We start from the raw sequence: 16,382 nt of genomic DNA on the forward strand, positions 1-16,382 counted from the left end.
TTGCCATATTTGACACTGAAAAGGTCATACTCTCCTTGAAACCCTCTAATTGCCAGGGTGACAGCTGCCCGGCCCAAATCATTAAGGATTCAGCCAGAGAGCTAGCACCTTTCATTTACGAGCTAATTAACGCCTCCTTTAACTCAAGCACAGTCCCAACTAACCTCAAAGAATCGTGGTTATTACCACTTCTTAAAAAACAAACACTTGACCCGTCTATTGCCACCAACTATAGCCCTATAACAATGGTTCCCTTCCTCTTCAAAATCATTGACAGAGTAGCCTACCTCCAAATTCAAACCTACTTGGAGGAAAACCACCTATTAGGATCACGCCAATCTGGATTCAGACCACAACACGGAACTAAAATGGCAATAATTGGTTTAAAAACACAAATCGACGAGCTGAAGGACAAAGGGAAAACAGCTATGTTACTCCTCCTCGACCTCTCAGCAGTTTTTGATCTGGTGGATCAAGCAGTATTATGCGAACATGTAGCATCAGCTGCACACTTCTTAAGTGAAGCCATAGCCTGGGTTCAATCCTTCCTTGCTAACCATACAATGAGAGTGTTCTCCCCATCAGCCTCAGCAGACCCAACCCAAATCACCTGTGGTGTCCCACAAGGTTCATGTGTCTCACCAACAATGTATAACATCTTTACTAAGCCTCTGTTCGACAAACTTGACCGTCTGGGCGTTACATATACTAATGCTGACGACACTCAGCTCCTTATTCCCCTATCGGGCAACTTTGTCGAAGATACAGGCTTGGTAAACAGGATATACCTCATCATTCAGGCATGGATGGCCTCACATGGACTCTGCCTGAATGATGACAAAACCGAGATTCTGATCCTAGGTTCTGACTCCAACCTAAAAAATCAAAGTCCCAACTATGCCACTTTTACCATCGATGGCAATGTAATTAAAGTAGTCACTCACGTAAAAACATTAGGTTTCTACCTGGACTCCGCACTTGCACTAAAAAAATAAGTAGCTCCATGGCCTCATCTACAGTCTATACTTGCAAAAAATTGTAGCCTGTAGACCCTTTCTATCTAAATCTAGCTGCATTACACTTGCTAATGCATTAATAATGTCCAAACTGGACTATTGCAATACTTTATATGCCGGCGCTAACAAAGGTATCATCAATAAAATTCAAATATTACAAAATAATGTGTTGAGAGCAGCCTTGGATATACCCCGTCGTGAACATATCTCTAACCATAGTAGAGACCAGCACTGGTTAAAAGTTAGCGACAGGATACTTCTCAAAATGGCTTCCCTCTCCTTCAAATGTCTTAATAATGCTGCTCCCCCTTATCTCTCTGCCAGATTGACCAGAAGAATCCCTACCTACCAAACCAGAACCTCCAACCACCTCTGCCTAGAAACTCCTAGATTCAGACTGTCCAAAGCAGGTGGATCTAGCTTCCCTGTCAAAGCTGCACTCTACTGGAATGTGTTGCTTATTCACATCAGAATGAAACAACCATACTCTGCTGACCTGCTTCCGAACCAATGACAATTAACATCAATTGAACCTTTGATCCCTGTATAACCTGTATCTGTACATATGTATATATAGCTGCTCCTATTTGCCTAGCATGCATCAATCATGTATTGCACACATGGTGTAATCCATGTATATGGCACACACCCAACCAAACTGTAAATATGTTATATGTCTATATGTTATATGTAACTATCTGTATTCTGTAACTAAGCTTTAAGTATCCTTGTAACTGCTGCGCCCACCTACCCACGGGTTTGGAGCGCATTACCAAATAAACAAACAAACAAACAAACAAATACATCAAACAACAACAAAAGGAAGGTTCCTTTAGGAACCACCTTTCCCAGTTAAAAAATAGAACTACATTTCTCAGAAAAGTATATAGACTCAATAAGATTTTCCAACATTTCCATTTTGTGTTATTGTAATGGAAATAATATGACGTTCATCCCCTGTTCTAGGGACTGGAATGGGGGATAATGGCCGGGCAGTCCAAGTTATTGGCCCAAGCGAAGCGAGGGTGGGTAATGAGGGCTCTGGATTGTTATCCCCCCGTTCCAGCCCCTGCAATGGGGGACAAAGGCCAGTAGCACCATGGGGGAACCCTGGGTGCTAAAAAAAAGGATTTTTCTTCCTACAACAGGATGCCTGTGGCGTCCTGATGTAGGATGGAAAATCCTTTTCCAAGATGACCACCATAAAAAGGGGAGGCAGAGCCTGCAGAAGGTGGAGAGAGAATCATATAACCACTAGTGCAATTTTGTTTCCTTTTCAAACCTATCCCACTTTTGAATAACTTTACCACATAGCCTTTCTCAGGTGGACATGGCCACTTTAACCCCATTTGTTGTCCCTCATGGTAATGGCCAGTAGCCAGATGGACCAAGTCATGACCTTATGCCATGACACGGACAATCTGGCCTCTGCCCATGGCGACAGGCTACACCGCAGTCACCAAAAGTATATCACTATTTTTTGTACCTACATTATGACACTTGTTAACAAAAAAAACAAATGCACATTTGCAAAACCATGCTTTAAGGTCCTTGCCAATGGTCCTTACATAAGTTTGCTGGAAACCCGCCCATGTGCATACAATAGCCCCGACTTGACAAAATCCATAGAGACTTTACACAAACATTCAAGGTTGGGTCTATAATCTTTCTGGAAACCTTTGTCCACATTTGTCAAACAGCAACAAAGTTAAAAGCCATTTAAAAATGTTCGGACCCTCCTCTAATTTAGCCAACTCTTGACGAAATCCCACTGAACTTTGCAAAAACATTTATATCTAAAATGTTTTTGCAAACTTTTGTGAAGATTCATCGAATGGCACCACATTTATAAGCCTTTATAATATTTTGGGACCCCTCTCTAATTTTGCCACCTCTTGACAGAATCCCACCAAACTGTGCGAAAACATTCAGAATAAGGTCTAGAATAGAATTCCATAATTTTATGCAGTTTCATTGAGTGGCGCAAAAGTTACAAGTCATCCAAAAACTACTTTTCACCAACTCTGTAATGCAGAAATAGGCATAGATGTCCCTGAACATCTGAAGTGTTCGCAACCATCACAGGACTGCCCCCCGAACATCCGGAGTTTGCGTACTTCGGGGGAAGAAAAAAAAATGTTTTGGCTTCTTAGAGCCATATAACACCCCATCCTCATCACCCCTCACCTACCCAGAGAATTTTTGATAAGTTTGGCAAGTGCAATTTTGTGTTTTTTTTAATATGTACACCGGCCGCTCTCTGCGAATCCAACATGGTAGGCGTTTCCAAAATTCTGCTGCACTTCACGCTTTTCGGCATCCAATCAGTGGGCAAGTCCGATGTCCGCAGACATCATGTCACCCTCTAGGCCAATCGGGTGCCCGTCCACGGACCGAACTACTGGACGGATTTACACCAAATTTGCAAAAGCACGCCTTTCCGGAACAAAGCTGATGCTCCTGCCTCAAATTTGGTGACAATCCAATCAATGGTTTGGGCTGTAGGCGTGAGCAAAATTTGTTTTCCATTGCATCTTTGGGGACCCATAACTTTGCTCCTGGGCCCCCCAAAACCCACACTACCTCAAATAATTCAGATGAGGTCATATACAGTTTTTTCAAAGTTTGATAATGATTCATCCAGGTGGAGCGAAGTTATAAGATGCACAGCAAGCGCTCTTCCTATGAGTTGAGGAACTCAACCATAATTACAGCGCTGCTATCGCAGGCCATGTAATACTTTTCAAAGTCTTGAGTATATGATCCTTTAGATTTCCTTTATTTTTTTCCGTTGATTGCTGATAAATAAGTCTGCAGATGGCCAGCTCATAATCCCATGGGGCCTCCCCCATTTCTTGTTTTTCTCATGCATGTTGAACTGCAATTACTTTGTATTATATTCACTGAAGCACAGACAAGACCCAGTGTGAGCAAAGCCAAAATGAGGACACTACTATTAGCCATCTAACACTTCAATATGCCTAATTCCTAATTTGTTAAATACACACATTAATTTCAGGTGCAATTAAAACCTGTCAGCCTTAATTTATAATTATATCACAGTGATGTATTTCCCATAATAGTATATACAAGATAACAGTGCACTGGGCAAATGTACTGATGATAGGGAAAGAAGCACTTTTTACATTCAAATTTATTCCACATGCTGTGAATAAAATACATATTACACATGTAAAATAAGAATGTTAATTCTCGAACATTTGCATTTGTAGCAAGAACTTCTCCTCTTTGGAGCCCTCAACATCCACCTGGATGCTTCTAATCCCTCCTTCAGGCTCTTCTGAAACCTTTGCGACACTCTCTCCCATTCCATTCTGCCCTCTGCTGGACACATCTTGGATGTTCTCATCTCCTCAGACATACCCTATCTAACCCACTCACCACTCCTCTCTCTTGGACTGACCACTTTCTGCTCTCCTCTCACCGGAAACTTCTTATCCCTCAAGCAAAGCCTTCCCCAGCACTGCCACCTTCCTTTTCTGTCATTCGACCCATGAAGTGGGTGTCAGTGGACGCCTGTGCCTCTTTCTCTGCTCCTCCTACACCCGCAGCTGATTCACACCCTGACAAAGCCCTCTATATCATGCATCTTTCTATCTCCAACACTCCGGACATCCTTCACCCTGTCATGAGAATCTGTCTGAAACCTACCTCCAAGTGCAACTCTTGGAATTACTCTTACCTTGCCGCTCAAATACACAAGTGCAGGATGGCTGAGAGGAAGTGGAGGGCTTTGGGTGCATCCTCTGACAAACTGGCCAGCCACCCGCTCCAGAGGCAATACAGACTCTCTGTCCTCTCCGAGACGATGGTCCATATCCAAGCCTGTGTCACGGCGGCCTATAACAACATAGCCAAACTCTTTAAAATCTGGAAGGAGCTGGCCAATCCTACTGCAGTCTCAACCTCTCCTTTACCCTTCCAGGCCCTCTATGTGACTCTGGTCTCTCACTTCACTACCACTTTTTTGTGTTTTGCTCTGACAAACACGGGATCTATGAAAGTGTCATCCAAACAGGTCTTCTGTTCCTTTAGAACCATCAAGGACCACATTGCCACCCTTGCTCCAGCCTTGTCTGATTTCTGCAATCACTCTTTCACCACTGGAGCTCTCCCCTCTCACTTCAAGCACTCCCTTTTGCAGCCCCTCCTGAAAAATTCTTCTGCCAATCCTATATGTCCAGCAAACTATCGCCCAATTTCTATCACTCCTTTCCTGGGCAATCTCCTGGAAAAGCTGGCCATCTCCCAGCTTACCTTCCACACTGAATCTGTTGGCTGCCTCCATGACCATCATTCTGGCTTCAGAACAGCCAGAGGCACGGAAACAGCTCTCCCGAACACTCTTGAAGATCTGCTCTTTAACCTCAACTTCAAATCTCCTTCTTTCCTTGACCTTTCCACTGCTTTTGACATGGTGAATCATACCACCCTGATCAGCAGACTCTGTGTCAACCTGGGCATCACGGATCTGGCCGTAGCGTGACTGACCTCCTTCCTCCTGGATTGTCCCTCCCAGGTCCAACTTGGGTCCTTTCTCTCCACCACCTCTCTTTCCACATGTGGTGTCCCCCAAGGCTCTATCCTCGCCCCTTAGCTCTTCAATGTTTATCTGGCCCTGTTGGCACACCTGATCTCAAGCTTTTCTTCGAGCTTTCAGTGTTATGCATATGACACTCTGCTTTTTTTCAGGCTTCCCTCAGCCTCTTCTCCTCCCTCGCTCATTCCTGATTGTATATTCATAATTCAGGATTGGTGCACCTCCAACGATCTTTGCCTTAATGTCAGTAAAATGGAGATCCTTCTCATTGGGACCCCTGCTCCCGCTGTTCTATGAGGCAAAAAACATTGACGTCATCTTCGACTCCACTTTCTCCTCTCCTCAAATCACGGACCTTGCCAAAATGGCCCACTTCCAGCTGCACCTCCTCAGATGTATTCTACCTATTCTCATTTTCCCCCAGAACATGACTGTCTCCAGAGTCCTCTCCAGGCTGGACTGCTGAAACAGCCTCTTTCTCAATCTGCCTACCTCTACTCAACTAATCCAGAACATGACTGAAAGACTTATTCTTGGCCACAAACCCAGGGACCATATCTATCCAGCCCTGAAATCTCTCCACTGGCTCCAGGTGGCTGCAAGGATCAAGTCCAAGACTCTCTGCATCATCCACAAGGCTTTCTGGGGCCGGTTCCTACATTACATACAACTCGCTCTTCCAAAATACCTTCCTTCTAGAGCCCTTTGCTCCCCTACCACCAGCTCTCTGAGGGTCAGACGCTTCTTTAGGCAGAGAGTGGGTTGTAGATCTCCCTGCCCCTCTCAGACTTGAGCCAGACCTCCTGGAGTTCTGGAAGCAGCTCAAGACCCTTCTTTTCCCCTCTGTCTTCTCTCTCTCACGCCCTTGCTAACTTACCTGTCTGCTGCACTGAGTTGTTTGCTTGGTTCCCTCAGAGTCTCACTGGGTGCCAGGCCCTTCCAGGACCCGTCTTCCTTTGCACTGCCTCCTGGCCTACCACACACTTAAGGGGTGTTACTGTGACCTCTACAGCTCCCCTGCCTCCCTGCATTTACCCAGAGCCACGTTACCCTGGCTGCACTTACTCAGAGCCATGCTGTCCTGGTCGCACTCCTCCCTTCCCTCTCCCTTGCACTTCCCCCTCTCCTTCTTTTGTCCCACTTGCACAGTCCGAATGATACAAGCCCTAGTAGGAGCGTTTGTCTTGCCCTCCCTATGTCTTCCCTCCCTTGTCTTGTGGCACCAAGAAACATTTTTGTACAGGTGTGTTACAAATGCCATATCATATCATATCATAAATGCTATCCCACTAAAAAAGGGAATATCATACAAGATGTATGTGCTTTGTATAATTAAAATTGAAACACTAAGTCGCAGCATCTTAATAGGATTTTATTTTGCAATTTGGGATCTCTTGAAAGTTTAGACATCTCAAATTGAACTGTGGAATTGCAAGACCTTTGATTGTTGCCTGCCAGACTCAATAAAGTAATTGAAATCCGTCCCATAATGAACACATTGAATTAGGGTGTTGTGGAGGTGAACCTGATTCCTTGAATTCTTTGAGTGAGTCAGGTTTCACTGTCCCAATAGTCCAAAAGCAACAGAAATCCTAAGACACCCAAGCCTTTACAATTATTTGCAACACATCCAACATCACAAAAGACTGAATTGAATTATATTCCCCATATAAGAACACTAGTTTGTCAGAGATAGTGCCCAACATTGAAATACCATATGTTAAAGCAGGCATATTTCTCTGGCGCCAACAAATGTTAATAGTTTCTGAGAAAAATATGAGAGAAATTATGTGCAGGTAACATTGCAACCTCGAAGGAGCATTACATATCTCACAGAACTCTACACTGTAACACTCATAGTGCCAAAGGGTGTTCAAAAAGCAATCTTCCCGTCATCTTTCTCCAAACTGTGCAGTAGATGATAAGCAACCTGAAGGTCCAAATGAGAAGAGCATTCAAATGGCTCAGGTTAATCTAAAGCTGCAACATCTGACGGACTAAAAATCAAAGTCAATGCTTCCTTAATTCCACATTAGTGCCAGAGGCCAGAGGTCAGAGGGCGGAAGCTCAAACCTAAACCGCCTTTATTTCCCTCAATGAAACACCAAACTCTATACCTGATTTGAGCAAAGGACTCAGGACAGATTAAGTTGTATCATGAGTGATCTCGTAAACACAAACTAGCCACTAAGTTTCTGAAGTCCGCTGCATGAAATATGTAATGTAACTGAGTACATCTAAGGCACCCAGCTATATAACTGCCGATATTAAATCAGAAGCAATATTGAAATCGAAGAAAATATCATGCTTAACCCATTTATCCAGATTACCGTGATCAAAACCCAGCCACCTCAAGATACCCCACCGGAACATATCGCTATCTGTAACATTTACTGGTATCCAGCTGCAGTGAATGATAGCATCTTTATCGATACAATCAACAAAGCAATTGATGACCTGGTGAATCATTACAGTCCACTCAAATTTATTCTGTGTGCAGTGCCTGGAGTGCTGGTGGCAGAAAGAGACCTTCCCTTGAAGGTTGATCGTATGGTTAAAAGACTAGAAAGTGTGCTCTATTAATTTAATCAATGGACAGCTGAAGGGCGATATCCCACCTGCCCCGACCTGGCACAAAGGAATGTCTCTAGCTTTCCTCGACTACATATTTAGCTCGGATTCGCTACTACATGACTTAGAATCACTCCTTATTACTAATATCAGGAAAAGTGATCACAAGATCTTAACACTGTCCTGGGTCACTTCTCAAGAGAGAAGACCGCAGATTATTTTACTACCCCTAAAAATTGATAACGGCTGTACCAGACTGCGGATTAATGCACAAGATGTGCAAGCCATCTCAACAACATTTCTCCAAAGCCTAGGAAGTAGCCCAGCAAACCAAACTATGATTGGACTCTCATTCCCTTTAGACGTGTGATGAAGAAACCGTCAATGATGGACGCCAATTTTGATCATGTATCCCATCATAATCTTGTTGCAAAGAGAAAACCGAAACGTAAGGAACTAAAAGAAATACTACTTTAGACCAGCGTGAGATTAAACGGAAAAAAGATCAAACAAAAATATAAAAACGGAATATTGATGTCCAAAGCAGCACATTATCAACTCAATGCCGAAGAATTGCTCCAAGCTCTTGAGAATCACACATCTTCGTCTCAAGAGAGAAGACCGCAGATTAATTTACTACCCCTAAAAATTGATAACGGCTGTACCAGACTGCGGATTAATGCACAAGATGTGCAAGCCATCTCAACAACATTTCTCCAAAGCCTATGAAGTAGCCCAGCAAACCGAACTATGATTGGACTCTCATTCCCTTTAGACGTGTGATGAAGAAACCGTCAACGATGACGCCAATTTTAATCATGTATACCATCACAATCTTGTTGCAAAGAGAAAACGGAAACGTAAGGAACTAAAAGAAATGCTACTTTAGACCAGCATGAGATTGAACGGAAAAACGATCAAACAAAAATATAAAAACAGAATATTGATGTCCAAAGCAGCCCATTATCAACACAATGCAGAAGAATTGCTCTGAGCACTTGAGAATCACACATCTTCGTCTCTATGATCTTTGCTAAGTGGGAAATCAAACCAGGCAACGTTGCTAATCTCATAGGTTTCTGAATCAGCGTGGGAGTTGCATTTCTTGACTCTTTTTGCAAAACCACCTAGCAGGAAACCAAGTCATCTAACTATTGCGACAAACAAAAACAACTGACCCCTCTGAAACAGCCCGCAAATCACAAATTTGGGATCTAAAGTGGGACAGAGATACGATCGTCACCCAGATAAAACAGTTAAACGGTTGACATGCACTTGAAGCATGGGCTGATTCCTGCCAGGCCATTTTCCAGATGATCTGTGACTGAAAACAAGTGCCTGACACCTGGAAAATGGCGATCCTAGTCCCCATATATAAACAAGGTGTGAGATCATTAACATCAAATTACAGACCCATTGCCCTACTAGATCTGCTGGGGAAGCTTTTTGCAGCAATGCTAGTTAAAAATTTAACCATCTGGATGCATTTGTCGCAGAGAGGGGATCCGCAACAAACAGGTTTTGTTAAGGGGGTGGGCACGAACGTCAACTTGCTGATCAGCAATCTTCTCATGCTTGAAACCATCAATGCAAAGACCAACCTTCATGTGATCTTTATAGATCTAAAGCAGGCCCTCAACTCAGTAGACCAAGACATCCTATGGGGTAAACTAAAGCAATGGGATTGTCTGCAGATACATTGGTAGTGATTGAAGCTCTCTACTCCAATACGTCAGTGAAAGTGTGTCTATCGGCTGACGGATTGGCAACAAGGAGGATTGAAACAGCGAGAGGATTGAAACAGGGCAGCCCTCTCGTTGCAACCCTATTTACTTCATATATATCAGACATTGCAGCCTCACAAAAGGAAGTGTCTGCTTTCCCTTGTTGAACTCTACCCCAGTACCATGGCTCATCTATACAGACGATTTTGTCCTATTGGATAAAACCCAGACAGGGCTGCAGAAATGGCTAAATAACCTTGCTGCATATGTCGAAACCAACAACTTGATGATCAACACCGAAAAGTCGCAGGTCATGACGTTTGCAGCGATGAAGGGACATAAACGGAAGCCGCTTGCAGTGTTTCTGCATTTGAGCCGATTTACCCAGGTGAAATCCTATAAATACCTGGGAATACGTCTTAACTCCAGCATTTGAAAACAAGGCTGGAAGGACATTCTGAGAGCACTAACGCTGTTGTTAGCCCGACAGGGGGTTGATGTTAGATACAACATTTGTCAAATTCTCCATGGGCCCGTTACAAACTTTTTATCGGCAGCATCTGATCACCATTCTTAGCTATGGAGCCTAGTCCATTCTGAACCTACCCTATCACATCTTGGACAAACTGGAAGGACACTTTTGGCAGAAAGTGCTGGCACTACCTAATTCCTTCCCAATACATAGAATATTTTATGAAATAGCTCTACAATCCATTCAGTTTTTAGTCCTATGGAAATCTCTAGACCTCTATCTTAAACCATAGCTGATGACGATATCCCTGCCATTTAAATCTTGACAACAAACCCATCAATCTCAAACAACTCCATGTTAAACAAATGGAAGACCAGATGTGTAGAATGGATTCATATATTGGATACCTCATTGGGCACACTTATACAAAACCCCTTGGCAATAAAAAGAAAAATCCGAAATGAAGATTGGATATAGACTCAGAATCTGAAATCCTCCTACCGGTTGTCTATCAAGTGTCCATTTGAATACCAAAAATTAAATGACTTGCCCTCGTATCTTCAATTTTTTTCCTTACCCAAAGCTTTGGGATCTCTTTTTGTGATTCAGGCTGAACCTACTCCCTGCACGTGAACTTGTGGGCCACATGAAACAATTGGGAGAGTTACCTAACACCTGTCGCTTATGCCATGATATGCAACATGTAGAAACACTACCTCATATAGTGATGCAATGCGAAGCCCTGGCCGAATTGAGACACAAATACACTGCCCGTCTTTCTTGAGCTACCATTTTGCTTACTCCAGAATAACGCGTGAACTCTATATTGTTAGGTGAAGAAAAGACAGTGATTTCTGCAGTCCTTCAATTTTGGCTTGAACTTTCGAATCCAATGGCCCACTAGTGTTCAATGAAAAATAATGTCCTTATTTTTTCCTTTCCTGAGTGTCCGTCCACAGACAATTCATATCTAAACTTTTCTGCTCTGTCCCTTCCTTTTCCTTCGGTTTTTCCTTCTTCTGTAGGTTCCTGCATATTCTTGGACCCTCTTTTCAATCTCTGCTATTCTGTTTATTTATTTTTATTTTTGATTTATTTCTGATGATGATATTTTCAACAATGAAAAAAGTTTGTAATAAACAAAATTCACTAAATAAAAAAATAAAAAATAAATAAAATAACTGCTGACATTGCAGTTGAAATATATATCCAAAAGGTGCCACAAAATTCGATTGGGTGTCTGAAATAGGATTCATAAGAGGCATTAACAAAACAAGCGCTTGATCCGTCAAATTATTTGCAGAAATCCTATTCTGACAGTTACAGAACCACTGCCATTTGATATAAAATCATGATGACCATTTTAACAATCAAGGAAATACTTGAAATGATCATAATCCCCACTATATATCACAATAGACAAATGGATCCCAAAACCATCAACACACAAGTGTGACAAATTAGCAGGCATAATAGTCTGTACCTTGTTTGACATTTTGGAACACAATAGTAAAATGTTGCCTTTGAAAGGGAGCTAGGGAATGCTTCAGATCTAAATACGATGGAGGGTTTATGATTGGAGGAGGGAGGGAGTGGCAGCCTTCATTTACTCTCCAAGTAGAGATCTTTGCTATGGTGATTTGGGGACTGTGCATTAGGGTTAAGTTCTCACGCGTTTTAATCACTGTGTGTGTGACTCTGTGTGTGATGTAAGGATTTCCAAGCTGAATCTCTACACTGTGTACACAGCCCCTCGACAAGAAAAGAAAAACTAATATTTGTCTTATTCTTTTATTCACAGAAGACAACAATGGCATCTACAGAATGTTCAAATAATGTAACAAAAGTTAGTGAATTTCTTCTTCTGGGTCTACATATTCTTCCAGAGTTGAAGCCATACCTCTTCTTGATCTTTCTATTAATCTATTTGCTAACTCTGACTGGTAATATCCTTATTGTCGTTACAGTTTCCACTAGTGTTCAACTTCATTCTCCAATGTTCCTTTTCCTGGGCAGCTTCTCCTTCCTGGAAATCTGGTACTCCACCAGCTCTGCTCCCAGCATGCTCTCTGGCTTGCTCACAGAAGGTAGTACCATCTCCTTTGCTGGTTGCCTCATGCAGACGTATTTCTTTAATTCCTTGCTCACCAGCGAGTGCTTCCTTTTGACAGTGATGGCTTATGACAGATATATCGCCATATGTTTTCCATTACATTACGCAACTCTAATGGAACATCAATTATGCCTGACGTTTGTGGCAGGTGCCTGTGTAGGTGGCTTCACTCCTCCATTTATTACCGTCATCTTGCTATCCAGATTACAATTTTTAAGTGGAAACCAGATCGACCATTTCTTCTGTGAGATTGCACCCGTCCTTAATGCTGCCTGCTCAGAAACATCCTACATAGAAGTCTATGTTTTCATTATGTCCTTTGTCATTTTGTCAATACCTTTTCTATTAATCATTCTATCATATGTTTCCATCATGTCAGCTATTCTCAAAATACCTTCAGCCGCTGGGAGACACAAGGCTTTCTCCACCTGCAGCTCCCACCTTGCAGTGGTCAGTACATACTTTGGGCCTCTCATTGCGATATATGCAACACCAACAACAGCGAGCTCCCGTAACCTAAGTACATTCTTATCCCTGCTCTACACTGTGGCAACACCACTGCTCAACCCCTTCATATACGCTCTGAGAAACACGGAAATCAAGGATGCCTGGAGAAAGGCTTTACGTGAAATGTCTTTTCTTTGAAGATGAAGATTTTGAAGATTACATACTTTTCTCTTAAATCCCTGTACTCTGTTTGAGAAGAGTATGTGATCAGTTTAAAGCAAAGAGACATAATATCAAGAGTACCAAAGTGAGAGTGAGTGTGGAGAGTTAGCGAGTGCACGGTGTGGGATACCCCTTTCCATGTGCAATTTAATGTCCAATCCTCACTGGTTACTGCACACTCACACAAAAGAAAATAGATGCAATTTCAACACTATCCATGTGAAACAATATTTACACTGACATTAACATACATAACTCTATCAGAGCAATGGAGCTATGCTTATCTAAGAGTAAAAAAGAAAGATAGCGTGTGAAGACCCCCAAATCACTTTGATATATAAAACATATTTAGATGATTCAAAATAAAATTTGATAAATACAATCAATAAGTCCTAAAACTGGATGTATGCATTTAATGATTTCATTGATGTCGCAACCAACTCTTCCTGTGTAACAAACGTGCAATGTGCACATAAACAGTGATGAATTTGGTATTAAGTGGTTCCCAAACTATTGCCAATAGAGGCAGAATCACCCTGTTTCAGCCAGTAGGCCAGGTTCTGGCTTTCATCAGGATTCACAAACTCATGAGTAGTCAATGTCAGAAGTCTGATTAGAAATGTATCAACCAAGCACAGATGTAATATAATGTAATGCATTATTTGTATTAGTATGGTCATAATGAGGTGTAGGTTGAATGCCCTGGGGGTACCGGAGTCCAGGTGTGGGAAATTCGAGGAGTGGCTATTATGCATATGTGCATATTGGCCACAACAAAGATATAAAGGGGTGGCCAAGACCCTGCTAGTGACTCATGTCAAGCTGGCATGTGGATGGGTGGTGATAGGTAGTCTAGAGAGGATATGCAAGAGCAGTATATTCATTATCTGTGCAGCACCCTATCACAATTTTGTTGTGAGCGGTAGCTGCATTCTTATGGCAGAGGTGTTGTGCAAAGTGCCTTTGAGTGGAGTATGATATTATGCGATATGACAAGTCACTTATAAAGCACCTGTACACAAGTGTTTCTAGGCATGACAGATGCAGAAGTGTGCGGGTTGGCAGCTGTACCTTCCGCTAGTTTTCATAAGTGTGGAGTGGGAAAGGTTGAATGCATTGGCTACACGCCAATAACTACCCAGATCTAATACATAGGTTACATTCTAAGCAACATGGATTTAATTCAGATCTACACATTCACCCAGATTCAATAGTCTGGCTACATTCCACATCCTCCTAGATTCAATAACTGGTCTACATTCCACCTTCTCTTCGATTCACAACGCTGGCTAAATTCTTCATTCACCTAGATTCAATATCATGGCTGTATTCTACATTCGCCTAGATTCCAAACAATGGCTATACTCTTCATTCACCTAAATTGAATGCGATAGCTACATGCTAAGATCCCCTGGATTTAATACAGTGGCTACATCCTGCATTCACCTAGATGCCATGCAATGGCTACATTCCACTTTTACCTAGATTCAATAAACTGGCGGCACTCTACATTCTCCTAGATTGAAATGGCTGCATTCCACATTGACCTAGTTCCGATACACCGGCTGCACTCTACGTTCAAAGAGAGATACAAAATGGAGTCTGAAGAGACTCGGACATTCCTGTTCCCTGCACAACTGTGTGCTGAATAACAGCCAATATGATGTATAAAAAACTTCAATATATGTATATTGGTAAAAAACGGTTAATAAATAACATTTGTACATAGACACTTCTATGTTCAATTTTTCTTTTATGTACGAAGCACAACGCGTTTCGGGAGATACAATTCTCTTCATCAGGTGCAGATCAATGAATCTAGAGAGTAGCACATTTGAAAATGAATACTAATAGAACTCAATTGAGGTGTAAGCATGTTAGACATGACAATTAGTATTTTATTAGTCTTGTTCGATTTATATGTTTATGTTTATGTTTATTGGGTTTATATAGCACTTTAATCCAAAGTGCTTTACAGTATAACAACAAGGAACAATAAAGAAAGAAAGTTATATATAAACATGAAGCAACCCAGTGAGACAGTATGTAGAACAATTTACTGAGGTGGAGGGGGAGAGGGAAGGAAGAAGGGAGAGGGAGAGGAGATGGGTAGGAAGTTACAAATAAATGAATTGAGACCATTGGGTGAGAGGAGAAGGGGAACGAAGGGAAAGGAGATGGGAAGGCAACCGGGGAGTTGGAGAGGGGAGAAGGTAGGGAAGGAAAGTCAGGGGGGAGTGGAGAAGCAGGGCTTTCAAGGAGGTGCGGAAGGATGAGTAGGTAAGAATGGAGCGAATAGATAGAGGTAAGGAGTTCCAATGTAGGGGGCCAAGAGCTGAAGGGAACGGAAGCGTGAGGAGTCGCATGGGGCATGGCTTACAGTGAGTAAGCAGAGCGGAGTGCGTGGGAAGGAGTGTAAAATGAGATGGGAGAAGAGAGATAGGGGGGCGAGTTCATGTAGGGATTTGAAGACTAGACAGAGGAATTGGAATTTTAGTTCTGAGAAGAAGGGGAGCCAGATAAGCTGAGAGAGTGAGGTGGAGATAGAATCAAGGGGACCGAGGAGACAGAGAGTATGGATAGAAGAGTGGTAGATGGATTTTAGGGGGGCCATATGAGAGACAGGGAGTCCAAAGAGGAGAGAAGAGCAGTAGAAGAGGCAGGAGAAGATAAGGGAGGAGATTAAGAGTTTGGTATCGTGGAAGGTGAGGGAGGAGCGGATTTTACAGATGTTGAAGAGCTGGTGCCAACAGGCACGAGAGGTGAGAGAGATGTGGTTAGAGAAGGAGAGGGAAGAGTCAATGTGGAGACCAAGGTTGTGAGCCGGGAGTGAAAGAAGAGAATGAGAGAAAGAGTTGGAGGACATCCGCGTATAAATGGTGAGAAATGCCGAAAGAAGAGATAACGGGGCAAGAAGGGAGGTGTAAAGAGAGAAATGAAAAGGACCTAGAATAGAGCCCTGGGGGACACCATAGTCCAAGGAGAAGTTGGAGGAGGTGCTGCCGCTCCAGGAGACAGCAAAGGTACGATTGGAGAGGTAAGAGGAGAGCCAGGAGAGGACAGAGCCTTTGAAGCCAAAGGAGGACAGAGTAGTAAGAAGTAAGGGGTGATCTTCTGTATCAAAGGCTGCAGACTGGTCGAGGAGGATGAGAATAGAGGGTTGCTTAGTGTACCGAGCAGAGAGGAGATCATTAAGTACGTAGGTGAGGGCAGTCTCAGTGTAGTATTTAGGGCAGAAGCCCGGTTGAGAAGTAGG

At 42.7% G+C, this 16,382-nt stretch overlaps 1 protein-coding gene across 1 annotated transcript; it reads left to right on the forward strand.

Moving 5' to 3' along the window:
* Nucleotides 1-647: 647 nt before the first annotated feature.
* Nucleotides 648-13,102, forward strand: LOC138448010 (olfactory receptor 6B2-like). Its single transcript, XM_069604554.1, has 2 exons — nt 648-944; nt 12,146-13,102. The coding sequence occupies exons 1-2, from the start codon at nt 648-650 to the stop codon at nt 13,100-13,102; spliced, it is 1,254 nt and encodes a 417-aa protein (XP_069460655.1).
* Nucleotides 13,103-16,382: the final 3,280 nt, after the last annotated feature.

This window comes from Ambystoma mexicanum, chromosome 1p, assembly GCF_040938575.1.
Source record: "Ambystoma mexicanum isolate Mex_15411 chromosome 1p, UKY_AmexF1_1, whole genome shotgun sequence".
NCBI lineage: Eukaryota > Metazoa > Chordata > Amphibia > Caudata > Ambystomatidae > Ambystoma > Ambystoma mexicanum.

Bases quoted from the DNA above. Each gene is read 5' to 3' on its own strand.
- LOC138448010 (XM_069604554.1), top strand. From the start codon at position 648: ATGTATAACATCTTTACTAAGCCTCTGTTCGACAAACTTGACCGTCTG. The intron at 945-12,145 runs GTAAAAACATTA...TTTTATTCACAG, and splicing joins TAATTAAAGTAGTCACTCAC to AAGACAACAATGGCATCTAC.